Source organism: Ursus maritimus, unplaced genomic scaffold, assembly GCF_017311325.1.
Source record: "Ursus maritimus isolate PB19 unplaced genomic scaffold, ASM1731132v1 scaffold_26, whole genome shotgun sequence".
Taxonomy (NCBI): Eukaryota; Metazoa; Chordata; class Mammalia; order Carnivora; family Ursidae; genus Ursus; species Ursus maritimus.
This window is the reverse complement of record NW_024425119.1, coordinates 27,286,175-27,299,164: the sequence shown is the minus strand read 5'-3', so window position 1 is coordinate 27,299,164 and position 12,990 is coordinate 27,286,175. Positions and strand designations below refer to the sequence as shown.

At 43.1% G+C, this 12,990-nt stretch overlaps 1 protein-coding gene and 1 long non-coding RNA gene across 5 annotated transcripts in view; one reads left to right on the top strand and one right to left on the bottom strand.

Annotated features, from left to right (window-relative positions):
* Positions 1–1,256: 1,256 nt before the first annotated feature.
* On the bottom strand, positions 1,257–4,598 carry LOC103656132. Of its 2 annotated transcripts, none has more exons than XR_005837892.1 (3): positions 4,309–4,598; positions 1,560–1,818; positions 1,257–1,479 (listed from the first exon to the last, which is right to left on the bottom strand). It is a non-coding gene; the product is annotated as an uncharacterized LOC103656132 (long non-coding RNA). The 2 variants fall into 2 exon arrangements; XR_566551.2 differs by lacking the exon at positions 4,309–4,598 and adding an exon at positions 3,037–3,286.
* TMTC1 (transmembrane O-mannosyltransferase targeting cadherins 1) overlaps positions 4,010–12,990 on the top strand; it is a 257,865-nt gene continuing 248,884 nt past the window's right edge. For all 3 annotated transcript variants that reach the window (XM_040642292.1, XM_040642290.1, XM_040642291.1), the window contains exon 1: positions 4,010–4,314. In XM_040642292.1, the coding sequence (XP_040498226.1) occupies positions 4,010–4,314 (305 nt within the window). The remainder of the gene's footprint in view (positions 4,315–12,990) is intronic.

Sequence of the window (12,990 nt, the reverse complement as noted above, 5' to 3'; positions counted from 1 at the left end):
TTTTAATTTTGAGAAGCATCTTTCTGTTGATCCAACTGTTGCTGGAACTGTTAACTGTATTTTACAGGTATGACAACATTAAGATAAATTTCTGAGAAATTATTTCGAAATATAAATCGTGGTACTTCTAGAGCTAATGATTCTGATGGGGTAATTTTTCTAAAAAAATGTTAACTCTTCATACAAACCAGTTGTTGTAAGCCTGAATGTAATTTTAAATGTAAATCGGTACATAGCATTTTAGTGTTTTTTTCTGACATTTCCTTTAAGTTGTGGAGGTTGTAGAAGAAAAGTGCTTTTTCATTTGTGTATAATTAAAGTGTAAAAATAAAAATATAGTTAATTAAAATTTCATTCATACAAAAATACCTTTTTCTGTTATATACAATAATCTTGAAATGTCTGTTTCAAAGACTGGGGATATTTGCTTTGCAATGTTGCAGCAGCTTTCAAAACCAGAGATTCTGAACTCTTTGAAGAAGTCTAGTAAGTACTTGCTATGCTTTACTTTAATGTACATGTGTATGCTTTTATCTTGTAGTAATTTGCTGACAAAGTTTATTGCCCGAGAGACTCCAAGTGCAAGATCACAGATAATTTCTGATATTCTTTAATTTTAATCTGGGCAGAATTCGCAGAACTACATCTGGGGGATGGGAGTGGAAGCCAGTTTATGTCCATAAGGAGCCCCTCCTCTCTCTGGGGGCTGCTGTTTCTGCTGCTGCCATTGCTGCTACCAGCCTGGGCCAAGCCTTGATGCAGCCAATTCTACGACTACAGGGCACCTCAGACTGTCCCATGCTTGTCCTGCCTAGTGCTGGCCGGCTTCTGAAAGTGCATGTTGCCTGTCCTACCATAGGCTCAGGGTGTGGTGAGGGGAGTATATTTTAATTTTCTTGTTCTTTTTTAATATTTTTCTGTATTATCCTCAAGAGCAGGTAATAGTTAAATAACTAGACCACAAACATTTATTTTTAATGTCAATTATATTATCAACTCTTTTTCTGAGTTTATGACTTTGTAACATTGCATTTGTCCCTTTATATGGGGTGCACCTGAACGGGGTGTATATTGGGCTGAAAAAGCATAGTGGGCAGTAATTTGAAATTTGTTTTAGTAAAATACCTACTTATCCTTGATTTATTTTTAGTTGTGTCCTGATTTCTTCAAGGACCGTGGTCCATTTTAATTTACACGATGACTTAATCTGTATGCCTCTTAGAGAGGCACTTCTGTGATAATTTATGTTTTAAATTGCTCTGAGTGGACAAAAGATGTCTTAGAAGGTAGTATTGCTCTAATTATAAATCCTTTAAAAATAATCAGAGACTAAGTAACAAGAATGAAATCTCATTTCCTTTTGGGCCCCTTTATTAGCCAACATGAGTGCTTTACATCTTAAGAGAGAAGCAGAGGGGATGACGGACTGGCATATCAATGTAAACCTATCTTTGACGTCACCACTTGTACACTGTTTTCCTGGAACACAGAACAAGATTGAATTAGGAAGGGATGGGGCTGCAAAGGAACTGTTTAATTTTAAAAAAGAATTTACTTACTGGTTCATGCTTGAGAGGACTTTTGAGGTGTCTCCCTATTTTAAAGTGAATTAATCCCAAATTTATCATCCAAACTAAATAGAATAGAGATGCTGCTGAATGTAGAGGAAAACTTAATGAAACCGACCTCAGAAACCTGGAATCCCACTACAGGTTTCCTTTATCACTTCCTTCATTGTCTTTTTGGAGTTTGGAGAGCAGTTCCCATCCTTCAACACTTCTCTCCATTATCATGGAGAACTCTGAGAGCTCTTTGCATCTAAAAAGGAAAACAACTCAAATAAGAACAGGGTGGGCAGGGCTGTACTCTTACCTGGGCAATTAAGGGAAATTGGAGGGAGAAAAGGTCTCTGTAAAAATCTGTTATTAGTCTCTCTTTGGGAATAAGACATGATCTCAAGGTAAGGATTATGGGTAAAGAATTGATATATTGGCTTATTAAACCTACTATCATTTCAGTAAAGGCAATTTCACAATCCTAGTCAGCTGTTAACTTAGAAATTTAGACTTTCTAGTTTTAACCTTATACACACACCCACACAGGCACACTCTGAGCCCCTTTGGTAACCCAGCCCAGTATTTAGCACATGGTAGCACAAAGTGTACTCTTAATATATTTCTATTAAATTGATGGGCAGGCAAAGACAGGCTGTATTGTGTTCTGTGGGGAAGATGGTAGATTCAGGTGTGTGTGATGTCTGGATATTAAAGCTATCAAGCATCGATGCTTGGGTTTCTCAGTTTCTTTTTGCAGTCACTAATTTTCAAGTCACTAAAAAGCAAAGTGAAATGGATGAAATGCATCTTGACTTGGAATATGTTTGTCTTCATTCACTGGATTTTCAACTGCTCGGATACATCTTAAAATTAAAAAAAAAATGGTGTGGTAAAGAGTCACACAAATGTTCAGTTAGTATAAGAACAATTTCTGACTTTTATTTTACTTTTTTTTTTTTAAAGATCAATGAACCTTTTAAGAATTTTTGAAGAATGGGAATAAATGGCAAATTTTGTATTTTAAGTTCTTCTCTTTGGATGTGTCAAATTCTAGGTAACTTCAGTAACATACAGCTATGGAAATTTACGATGGGCCTCAAAGAGTTAACAGACTTTTCAAACCTGGAGAAATTCTAGTAATCATCATTCTGGTATACCTAATTTATTTACATATATAACCAGTATTTTTAGAAAAAGAAAATAACTTTTCAGAAAAATGGGGAGATGGGAGTCAAAGCCTGAGGCCTTAGCGTTTTAAATTTTTTCTTCTTTTTTTGCAAGTGGTATTGATTTAGCAGTAGTTCAAACACGCCCAAAGTCCAGGAAATAATCATCAGACTCAAGTGGTACACTTAGATGGGAAGAAAAAGTAATTTGCTCAACATCTCCTGGATCGTCTTAAGAGTTTCAGTAAGAAATAAAATGAGAAGGATTGTTTCAGAAGCCAATTCAATACCCTGATCCAAACCCCAAGTCGAACCTGGGACTTTAACTAAGTGCCAGCAGAGCAAGGGACGGTAAAGGCAAACAGTCCACGGCGCCCCCGAACGAACTGCGCAGGGCGGGGAGGAAGCCCTCGTTCAGGAGACCCTTTCTCTTGGTCTCGAGAAGGTGCTTGGGGCAGCTCCGTTTCCCCCTCGGTCTCCCCCACGCGGAGGCTGCGAGCGCGGGGCGCAGGCCGGTGAGGGCAGAAACTCCCGGGGAGGAGACGCGGACAGGGCGACGGGACGCGAGCGCGGGCGCCGGGCAGGAGAGCGCGTCGCCGGTCGCCGCCGCCGCTGTTGTCCGGGGTGCTGAAAGCCGGGAACTTGCCGGGAAGCGGTGGCCACTTTTCTCTGTGTCCGAGCGGGGAGTGTGGGGGTTTCAGGGGGCGCACCTGCTAAGCCCGCCCTGGCCCTGGGCCCGGAGGTGCCCGAAGATGAGGCTCTCCCCGGCTCCGTGGAAGAGGCGGCAAAGCACGATCTGGGGGCGGCGGTGAGCGTGGCCCGGAGCGCCAGGCAGGACCCCGGTGGCCCTTCTCCGCCTCTCGGGCAGCCCCGCGCCGCGACCCCGCTCCACCTGCGCGCGAACTCCGGCGGCCGGGGACGCGGGAGCTCGGGGCTGAGTGCTGCGGCGAGCCGGGCGGGGGCGGAGGGTGCTGGGCGGGGGGGGGCGGCCCTAGTCCGGGGATGGCGGGGGGCGGGTGGAGGCGAGAGCTAGCGGGGCATGCGCAGTGGGGCGGAGGAGGTGGCGATGGCCGGGGGAGGCGGGGGGACTGCTGTTTATTTGCAGCTGGGCCAACTCGGCGGCGCAGGCGGCGGCGGAGCGCGGGGCGCTAGCGGCGGGTTCAGCTGCCGCCGCACCATGCCCGAGCCCACCTCCGGGCAGCCGCGGCGCGCCGCCGGGGCCCCGGCCGGGGAGGATGCCAGACGCCCGGGAGCGGCCAGGGCAGCGGTGGCGGCGGCGGCGGCACGATGGTGGTGACAGGCTGTGCCCGAGGCGGCGGCGGCGGCGACCGCGCGCCCTCCCGGCGGCGGGGCTGCGGACTCGCGCCGGCCGGGGCCGCGGCGCTGCTGGCCGGGGCGAGCTGCCTGTGCTACAGCCGCTCCCTGCAGGGCGAGTTCGTGCACGACGACGTGTGGGCGATCGTGAACAACCCCGACGTGCGGCCGGGAGCCCCGCTCCGCTGGGGCATCTTCACCAACGACTTCTGGGGCAAGGGCATGGCCGAGAACACCAGCCACAAGTCCTACCGGCCGCTCTGCGTCCTCACCTTCAAGTGAGTCCCTCACCTCGCGCTCGCAGCCGCCGCCGTTTCTCCTCACTTCTAGTCCAGCTGGGAGAAGTTGCGGAACCGGCTCGGGGGGTCGTTTCTTTTCTTGCGGCCCCTTCCCCTCCACGCCTCCCTCGTCTCCTGCTATCCACACCACTCTGCGCCGCGGGCCCCGGCCCCGCTTCTCTGGGCTCCCGGGGCGTTTGGGGAGGCGCGGGCTGGGACTTGGGATCGAGTTTCTCAAGAGTCTGCGCTCTCGGCGGGCTGGTCTCTCAGGCGAGGGCTGGGAGCGGGGCTGGGAGAGCGGCTCCCGCGCTCCCACCCCTGCCGGACGGTGGTCAAGTGCGACCGTGCGGGCCAAGCGAGTTCCGGACCGGAGGCTGTGGTGGGGATGCTTCCAAGTTGGGAATTTCTCGGAGGCTGTTGGGCAGCCTTGCTGAGGGCGAGAGTATCAGTCCCTCTGGGGTCGCGTTCGGAGGGGAGGAGGCGAGAGCTAGGAGCTGCCAGGGCTGCCTGGGTTTTGGGGAGGCGCAGCGGAGGGAGCGGAGGCTCTCCTCCGACCTGCAGCCTTTGGCTGCTCGCGGAGCCTTCCCAGTCTGCAGGTCTGCGGAAGGGCTCGGGATTTAGATTTTAAAAGATGCAAAGCAAAGGAAGGCAGAAGCGTGGGATCCTCTGGGATCCTGGTGTCCCAGTCGAAACAGTTTTTGTTTTACAACCTCAGAGTCATGATTCAGCATTTCTGGTGTGAATAAAGTGTAAAGGGAACCGAGAGAACGCCAGGTTTTTGTAGGGTGGAGTATTTTCTTGAATTTAAAAGAGGGCTTGCTTCAGATGGAAGAGGAGGAGGGCTTTGTATGAGTGCTATCTCCTACACCGTGAGCTTGATTCAACCCTTTATAATTTGGCTCAACATTTAAGCTTATAATGTGCCGGACAAAAACTTGAAATAATATTGGTTCAGTATCATCAGTGTTTTAAGCCTTTTCCAGTGGGTATAATATGAACCCGTCTTTATGGTAATGGACATTCGAGACGGGATAGGCGGCTTGAAAAGCTTGCCAGGAGGCCAGGGTTTCTTGACAGGTGGCTGTGATGACTTAAAAAAGGAAACCATAGCAGTTGGCAGTAATTCATGAGCTTTTGACTTAATTCTTCTATTGAAAATAAAGTGTTTTAAAAGAGGGTGAGGAAATTGCGCATTTGACTCTGAAGAGAGTATTTTATAAACATTTGTCCTCTTGGAAAGTGGTTTCGGTTTTTGGCTGAAAGATAGCCTCAGCTACTGAGTGAGTTGCTCAGTGCTCTCAGTTTTCGAAATATTTCTTAAAATCTTAGATGGCACAAATAATATGTTTATCGTCTAGATTGACCTGCTTTTTCATTTATTACAGGGAGGGATGATGGTTCATTTAAGGTGTGGAAGCTCACAGCACGAGATGTGCTGGGCTTATAACAGCCATGGAGACTGTCTTGATCTGAGCATTTTCCATTTTGAAAGGTTAGGGCCCAGTGCCTGCGCCCACTTCGTGGAGGATGGGGAAGATGTTTTCTCTTCCTGACTTTCTAAAATGTTTTCTTCATGCATGCAGGAGATAGCAGGGACAGGAAAGAGGAGTGGGAAGGAAGTAGACAAGAGGCAAGGCCATTGATGAAGAGGAATGTTAGCAAGCCTTTGGGGGAACAGGGGTAAGGGAGAAGGAGAGTTGCAGGGCGGGGCCAACTTCTCACTGTTCTCATTGGCTACAAAATGCAGGTTGGTGTCTAAGATCATTGCTGTTTGTATATCTTATCTTACTGGCTATACTTTTTCTTTTTTTTGAGGCGACTGAGTTGCAAATCTAGAGAGCAACACAGCACTAATTAGAAAGGGGTAGATGTCTCTTCAGAAAAAGAAAGCCCATCTTTCCATGTTCACAGGTGTGAATTAAAATAAGACCTGGAGGCTTTCTCCACACTGGATCTTCTCGTGTAACAGCATAAAGAGGGGCATGTACGAGGGATGCCGTTGATGATGCTAGACCCACACAACTCTAAAGATTGTTGCAAGGAAGGACAGATAATCACATTTATTAACTACTCAGTGTGAACCAAGCATTGGCCTAAAACACTTTACATAGATTATGCCTTTATGATTTTTATTTCAGGAAGTTGGTGAAAATGAAGTTAAAGTGGGCCTTTAAATATATATACACACCATTTTAATTATATCTTAAGCTAGGTTTGTTTGAATAAAAATCTTTGAGAATTCAAGACCATTTTTATTTATTTTTATTGTGGTAAGAACACTTAACATGAGATTTGCCATTTAAAATTCTTAGGAGCATGATAAAATAGTATTAACTCTAGGCACAGCAGCTCTCTGGCGCTGGTTCCTCTAGGTACAGGGTTGCACAGCAGCTCTCTGGCGCTGGTTCCTCTTGTATAACTGGAGCTGTATACCTGCTGAACGGCACCTCTCTGGGCTCCCCTGCTCCTGCCCTTGGCAGCCATCCTTCCACTCTCTGTTTCTATGAATTTGACTATTTTGGATACGTTATGTGAGTACAGTCTTGCAGTATTTGTGCTGTGACTGGCTTATTTCACTTAGTGTAATGTTCTCCACGTCCATCCTTGTTGTTGTATATGATAGGATTTCCTTTTTTAAGGCTGAATAATATTTCATTGTATGTATAGACCATTTATTTTTATTTTTTATTTTTTTAAAGACTTTCCTTATTAGAGAGAGAGTGAGAACGAGAAAGAGAGAGCACGAGCAAGAGAAGGGGCAGAGGGAGAAGCAGACTTCTCACTGAGCAGGGAGCCCAATGCAGGCTTGATCCTAGGACCCTGAGATCCTGACCTGAGCTGAAGACAGACACTCAACTGACTGAGCCACCCAGGTGCCCCCCACTTTTTTTTTTTTTAATCCATTCATCTGATTATGGGCGATTAGGTTGTGTCCATGTCTCAGTTATTGTGAATGTTGCAGCAGTGAACTTGGCAGTGCATAAATCTCTTCAAGATCCTGATTTCAATTCTTTTGGATTTATAACCGGAAGTAGGATTGCTGGATTATAAAGTAATTGTATTTAGCCTTTTGTGGAATCTCTGTACTGTTCTCCATAGGAGCTGCATCTTTTACGTTCCCACCGATAGCGTACAGTGGTTCTAGTTTTCCACATCCTTGCCAACATTTGTTACCTTTTTTTTTTTCCATAAAAACCAGCCTAGTCGGTGTGACAGAGGTGATAAGTCATTGTGGTTTTGATTTGCATTTCCCTGATGATTAGTGATGTTAAGCATCTTTTCATGCACCTGTTGGCCATTTGTGTGTCTTTTTTTAAAGGTATAATTGACATACAATACCCTATTAGTTTCAGATGTATACCATAGTGATTTGATGTTTTCATATATTATAAAATGGTCCCCACTATAAGTCTGGTTACCATCTGTCACTATACAAATTTATTACAATATGATCGACTATGTTCCCTAGGCTGTACATTACATCTCCATGACTTATTTATTTTATAACTGGAAGTTAGTACTTCTTAATGCCCTTCACCTAGTTTGCCTGCCCCCCCCCCAACCAGTTATCTGTTTCCTGTATCTGAGTCTGTGTCTGTTTTGTTCTGTTTGGTTGTTTTGTTTTTTAAATTCCACATGTAAATGAAGTCATATGGTATTCATCTTTGTCTGTCTGACTTAGTTCAATTAGCATAACACCCTCTAGGTCCATCCATGTTGTCACAAATGGCAAGATTTCATTCTTTTTTATGGCTAAGTCTTTATTGGAGAAATGTCTGTTCAAGCCCTTTGCCCGTTTTTTTCATCATATATATATATATTTTTTTTTAACCTCGAGTTGTAGGAGTTTCTTATGTATTTTGGATATCAATAACTTATCAGATACATGCTTTGCAAATATTTTGTCCTGTTCCATAGGTTGCCTGTTAACTCTGTTGATTACTTCTTTTGCTGTACAGAGGTTTTTTAGTTTGATGTAGTCCCAGTTACCTAATACTGTTTTTATTGTTATACTTTTGGTGTCATATTTAAAAAATCGTTGCTAAGTCTAACATCATGAAGTTCTCCCCTGTTTTTCTTTTTTTTTTTTTAAAGATTTTATTTATTTATTTGACAGAGAAGGAGAAAGAGTGAGTACAAGCAGGGGGCAGGCAGCAGCCTAGGGAGAGGAAGAAGCAGGCTCCCCCACTGAGCAGGGCCCCGGGATCATGACCCCTGTTTTTCTTCTGGAAGTTTTACAAGTTTCAGGTCTTACATTTAAATTCTTAATACATTTTAAGTTGATTTTTGTGTACAGGGTAAAATAAGGGTCCAGGTTAATTCTTTTGCATGTGGATATCCAGTTTTCCAAAGACTATTGAAGAGACTGTCATTTCTCTGTTGTGTGTACTTGGCCTTTACGTTGAAAATCATTTGACCATATATGTGTAGATTAGTTTCTGGTCTGTCTATTCTTTTCTGTTGGCAAGTATGTTTGTTTTTATTCCAGTACCATACTGTTTAATTACTGTAGCTTTGTAATATAGTTTGAAATCAGGAAGTGTGATGCTTCCTGCTTTGTTCTTTCTCAAAATTGCTTTGTATATTCAAGGGTTTTTTGTTGTTCCAAATGAATTTTGTGATTTTTTTTTTCTATTTCAGTAAAAAAAAAAAAGCCATTAGGATATTAATATAGATTACATTGCCTCTATAATTGGCTTTGAGTATTATGGACATTTTAACAATAGTAAGTCTTCTGATCCATGAACTTGGGATGTCTTTCTATTTATTTGTGTCTTCTTTAATTTCTTTCGTCAGTGATTTATATATATATATATATTTAAAGATTTTATTTATTCATTTGACAGGGATAGAGACAGCCAGCGAGAGAGGGAACACAAGCAGGGAGAGTGGGAGAGGAAGAAGCAGGCTCGTAGCGGAGGAGCCTGATGTGGGGCTCGATCCCACAACGCCAGGATCACGCCCTGAGCCAAAGGCAGACGCTTAACCACTGTGCCACCCAGGCGCCCCTAATGATTTATATTTTTAATTATACAAGTTTTTCACTTCTTTGGTTAAGTTTATTCCTAAGAATTCTATTCTTTTTGATGCTGTTGCAGATGGGATTGTTTTCTTAATTTTGGATTGTTCTTTATTGGTGTAAAAGAAATGGTGTAAAAGAAATACATTTTTTATTGAAATGTAGTTGATACAAATGCAGCTGATTTTTGTATATTGATTCGTATTTTGCAACTTTACTGATTTGAATATTCTAACAGTTTTTTTTTTTTTTTGAGTCTTTTGGGTTCTCTAACATAAAAGATTGGTGTCATATGCAAACAGATAATTTTACTTCTTTTTTTCCCCAGTGTAAATGTCTTTTATTTCTTTTTCTTGCCTAATGGGTCTGGCTAGGACTTCCAGTCTATGCTGAATAGAAGTGCAAGAGTGGGTGTCCTTGTCTTGTTCTTGATCTCAGAGAAAAAGCTTTCAATTTTCACCATTGAGTATGATGTTAATTGTGGGCTTTTCGTATATGTTCTTTATTATGTTGAGGTAAACTCTTTCTAAATCTAGTTTTTGAGACTTTTTACCATGAAGGGTGTTGAATTTTGTCAGCTGCTTTTCTTGCATCTGTGGACATGATCATGTAATTTTTACCGTCGATTTTGTTAATGTGGTATGTCACACTAGGTGAATTGAGGATGTCAAACCATTCTTGTATCCCAGGGATAAAACCCAGTTGGTTATGGCGTATGTTCCTTTAAATGTGCTGTTGAATTCAGTTTGCTAGTATTTTATTGAGGACTTTTGCATCTGTGTTTAGCATGAATGTTGGCCTGTAGTTTCTTTTCTTATAGTGTCTTTGGCATTAAAAAAACCCTTTTCATTGTGAAATAACTGTACATTCCCATGCAGTTGTAAGTAATAATATAGAAATTTTTATCCATTTTCCTCCAGGGTTAGAGCCTTGCATAACTGTAGTACAATATCCCAACCCGGAAGTTGACATTGATACAGTCCACAGCTTTTATTTAGAGTTTACCAGTTTTACATGTACTCTTTTATCTTTGTTAAGTGTGTATTTAGTCCTATGCAGTTTTGTCACATGTAGATTTCCAAGATTACCACACAGTCAAGATACAGAACGATGTCGACCTAAGGATCCTTCCTGCTTCCTTATTATAGTTATAAACACCTCATTCGTAACAAACCCCTGATTTGTAGCACCCCACCCTGCTCCATAATCACCACTAATCTGTTCTCCTTGTCTATAATTTTGTCATTTTGAGAATGCTATATGTGGAATCGGATAGTATGTAACCTATTGAGATTGGCTTTTTTCGCATTTAGCATAATTCTTTGGAGTTTATTCAGATTTGTTGCATATCAGGAGTTAATTCCTTCTGTTGCTGAGTAGTTTTCCATTGTGTGGATGTCCCACGGTTTCACCATTCTCCTGTTGAAGGACATCTGGGTTGTTTCCAGTTTTGGGCTGTTACAACAAAAACCACTATAAACATTCACTTACGGGTTTTTTATGTAAACACAGGTTTTATTTCTTGGGATAAATGTTCAGGGTTGCAACCGCTGGGTCCCATAGTGATTGCATATTTCATTTTTTAAGAAACCGATTAACTGTTTTCCAGACCTTTCCATACCGTGTGTGAATAATCCTATTATTTTGCTTCCTCACCAGCATTTGGTATTGTCACTTTTTTTTTTTTTTTATGGTAGCCACTCTGATAGGCGTACAGTGATATCTCATTGGGATTTTAATTTGCTTTTCCCTAATGGCTGATGGTGTTAAATATGTGCTTGTTTGCCCTCTATGTGTCCTCTTCGTTAAAACGTCTCTTCATATCTTTTGTCCATTTCCTAAGTGGACTTTTATTCTTTCATGTTGAATTTTGAGATTTCTTTATATATTGTAGTACAAGTCCTTTGTCAGCTATGTGGTTGGCACATACTTTCTCCCATTCTGTAGCTTGTCTTTCCCAGTGCAAAACTCAAACCTAGGTTGGTTTGTTTTTTAAAGATTTGTTTATTTATTTTAGAGAAAGCATGCAAGTGGGGGAGGGGAAGCAAAGGTAGAGAATCTGCAGGCCGACTTTCCCCTGAGCTCGGAGTCCCACCTGGGGCTCGATCCCAGGACCCATGAGATCATGACCCAAGCCAAAACCAAGAATCAGACACTTAACCAACAGAGCCACCTAAGCGCCACTCAAACCTAGTTTTTATTAAAATAGTTTATTATCTTTGATTCACTGAATGAATGTCACGCATATTGAGAGCTGGAAATTACCTTAAGAATAAATATGTTATTAATAAATGAAGATGTGTAATGCTTGTTACTATAAAGGTACTTGCATGCATAGAAACATATTAATCAGTTTTTCTTGAATAAGCAATCAGTTGAAATTGGAATAAGGAAGTGGATTTTTAGAGTGCCTGCTCTACCAGTTTGTGGGGCAGGGTGCAAAGGAAAATGAAGGCAGTTTACCAAGATATGATGGCTTTGTATTACGTCAGTTTAACGAAATTGGAACTCTGTTTCCTGGAAATTCTTTCCCTGTATTGCACTAGGTTATAGCTGTACAAGAGAAATTTCTCCGAAATCTGAAAAGTGAAAGTGAAGTGGCCACGTTCCCAGTCAGAGGGCCGTGTACATATTAGTGCTGTCACAGCTCCCGTGGGCTGTCACAGACATGCCAGCTCACCCGCTGCTGGCGGGCGACAGTAGCTAGGTCCACAGCTCCCCCGGAACTCTCCAGATCATGGTGCTCTAGCTACTTGGAAGCACGGTGCAGGTGTGAGTGCAGCCCTGCAGGGAAGAGCTCCAGCCTGTTGAAAGCCACTCGCATCATTAAAGTTGGAGCCTTAGAAGCTGTGAGCAGCAGACATGCGTTTTAGTTCACCTTCGCTTCCAGCTCTTCCTTCCTCTCCCCTCCTTCCAGTCCATCCTTCCTCCCTCCCAAATGCCTACCCTGGTGGCTTTTGAGGTCCGATGCAGACAGAAGCGGCAGGCTTGCCTAGCTGGCTTCCACAGTTGGGAAAGGTCAGATCTCTACAGTAAATCCCTTCTGCTGTATCATTCCCGGTGGTTCCGCTTCTCCAGTCAAACTTTAACTGATACAAATGGTCCTCTCTGTGTTCCTTGAAGTGAGTTTAGAATTCTAATGAATTTCTGTTCCCAGTCAAATCTTCTGTTCGGTCTTTTCATAAGATCATTTCCAAGGGCACACAGGAATATTTTTGGACCATTGTAGAGCAGAATCAAAACATCTGTGAAAACTTAATCTGCAGCAGTCACCTTTTTTTATTTTGCTTCTTTATCCTCCACTGGCCGTGACCTGTTTTTAACTCCGGAATCAGGACATTAAACACGTTAAGTCACTCTGTAGGCACTTAATTGACACAGAACCAAAACCCATGATGCCCATAACCCCCACCTTGACGAATGGCCCTGATGGATTTAAAAGGTGCTTAGTTTTTTAATTTTATTTCCTCTCTGCCCCTTTCCTCTTGAGAAGCTTTTGCTGGATTGTTAGCAGTGCCATTCCACATCAGGAAGCAAGGGGAAGCTTCCTTCAACAAGGAAGAAACAGGGATGTTCCATGTTAAAGTTGGGGAAACTGAGGCAAATGAGAGGACCTTAAACTCTTGAGTCTCTCTCTGAGTTTAGACTACTGGATC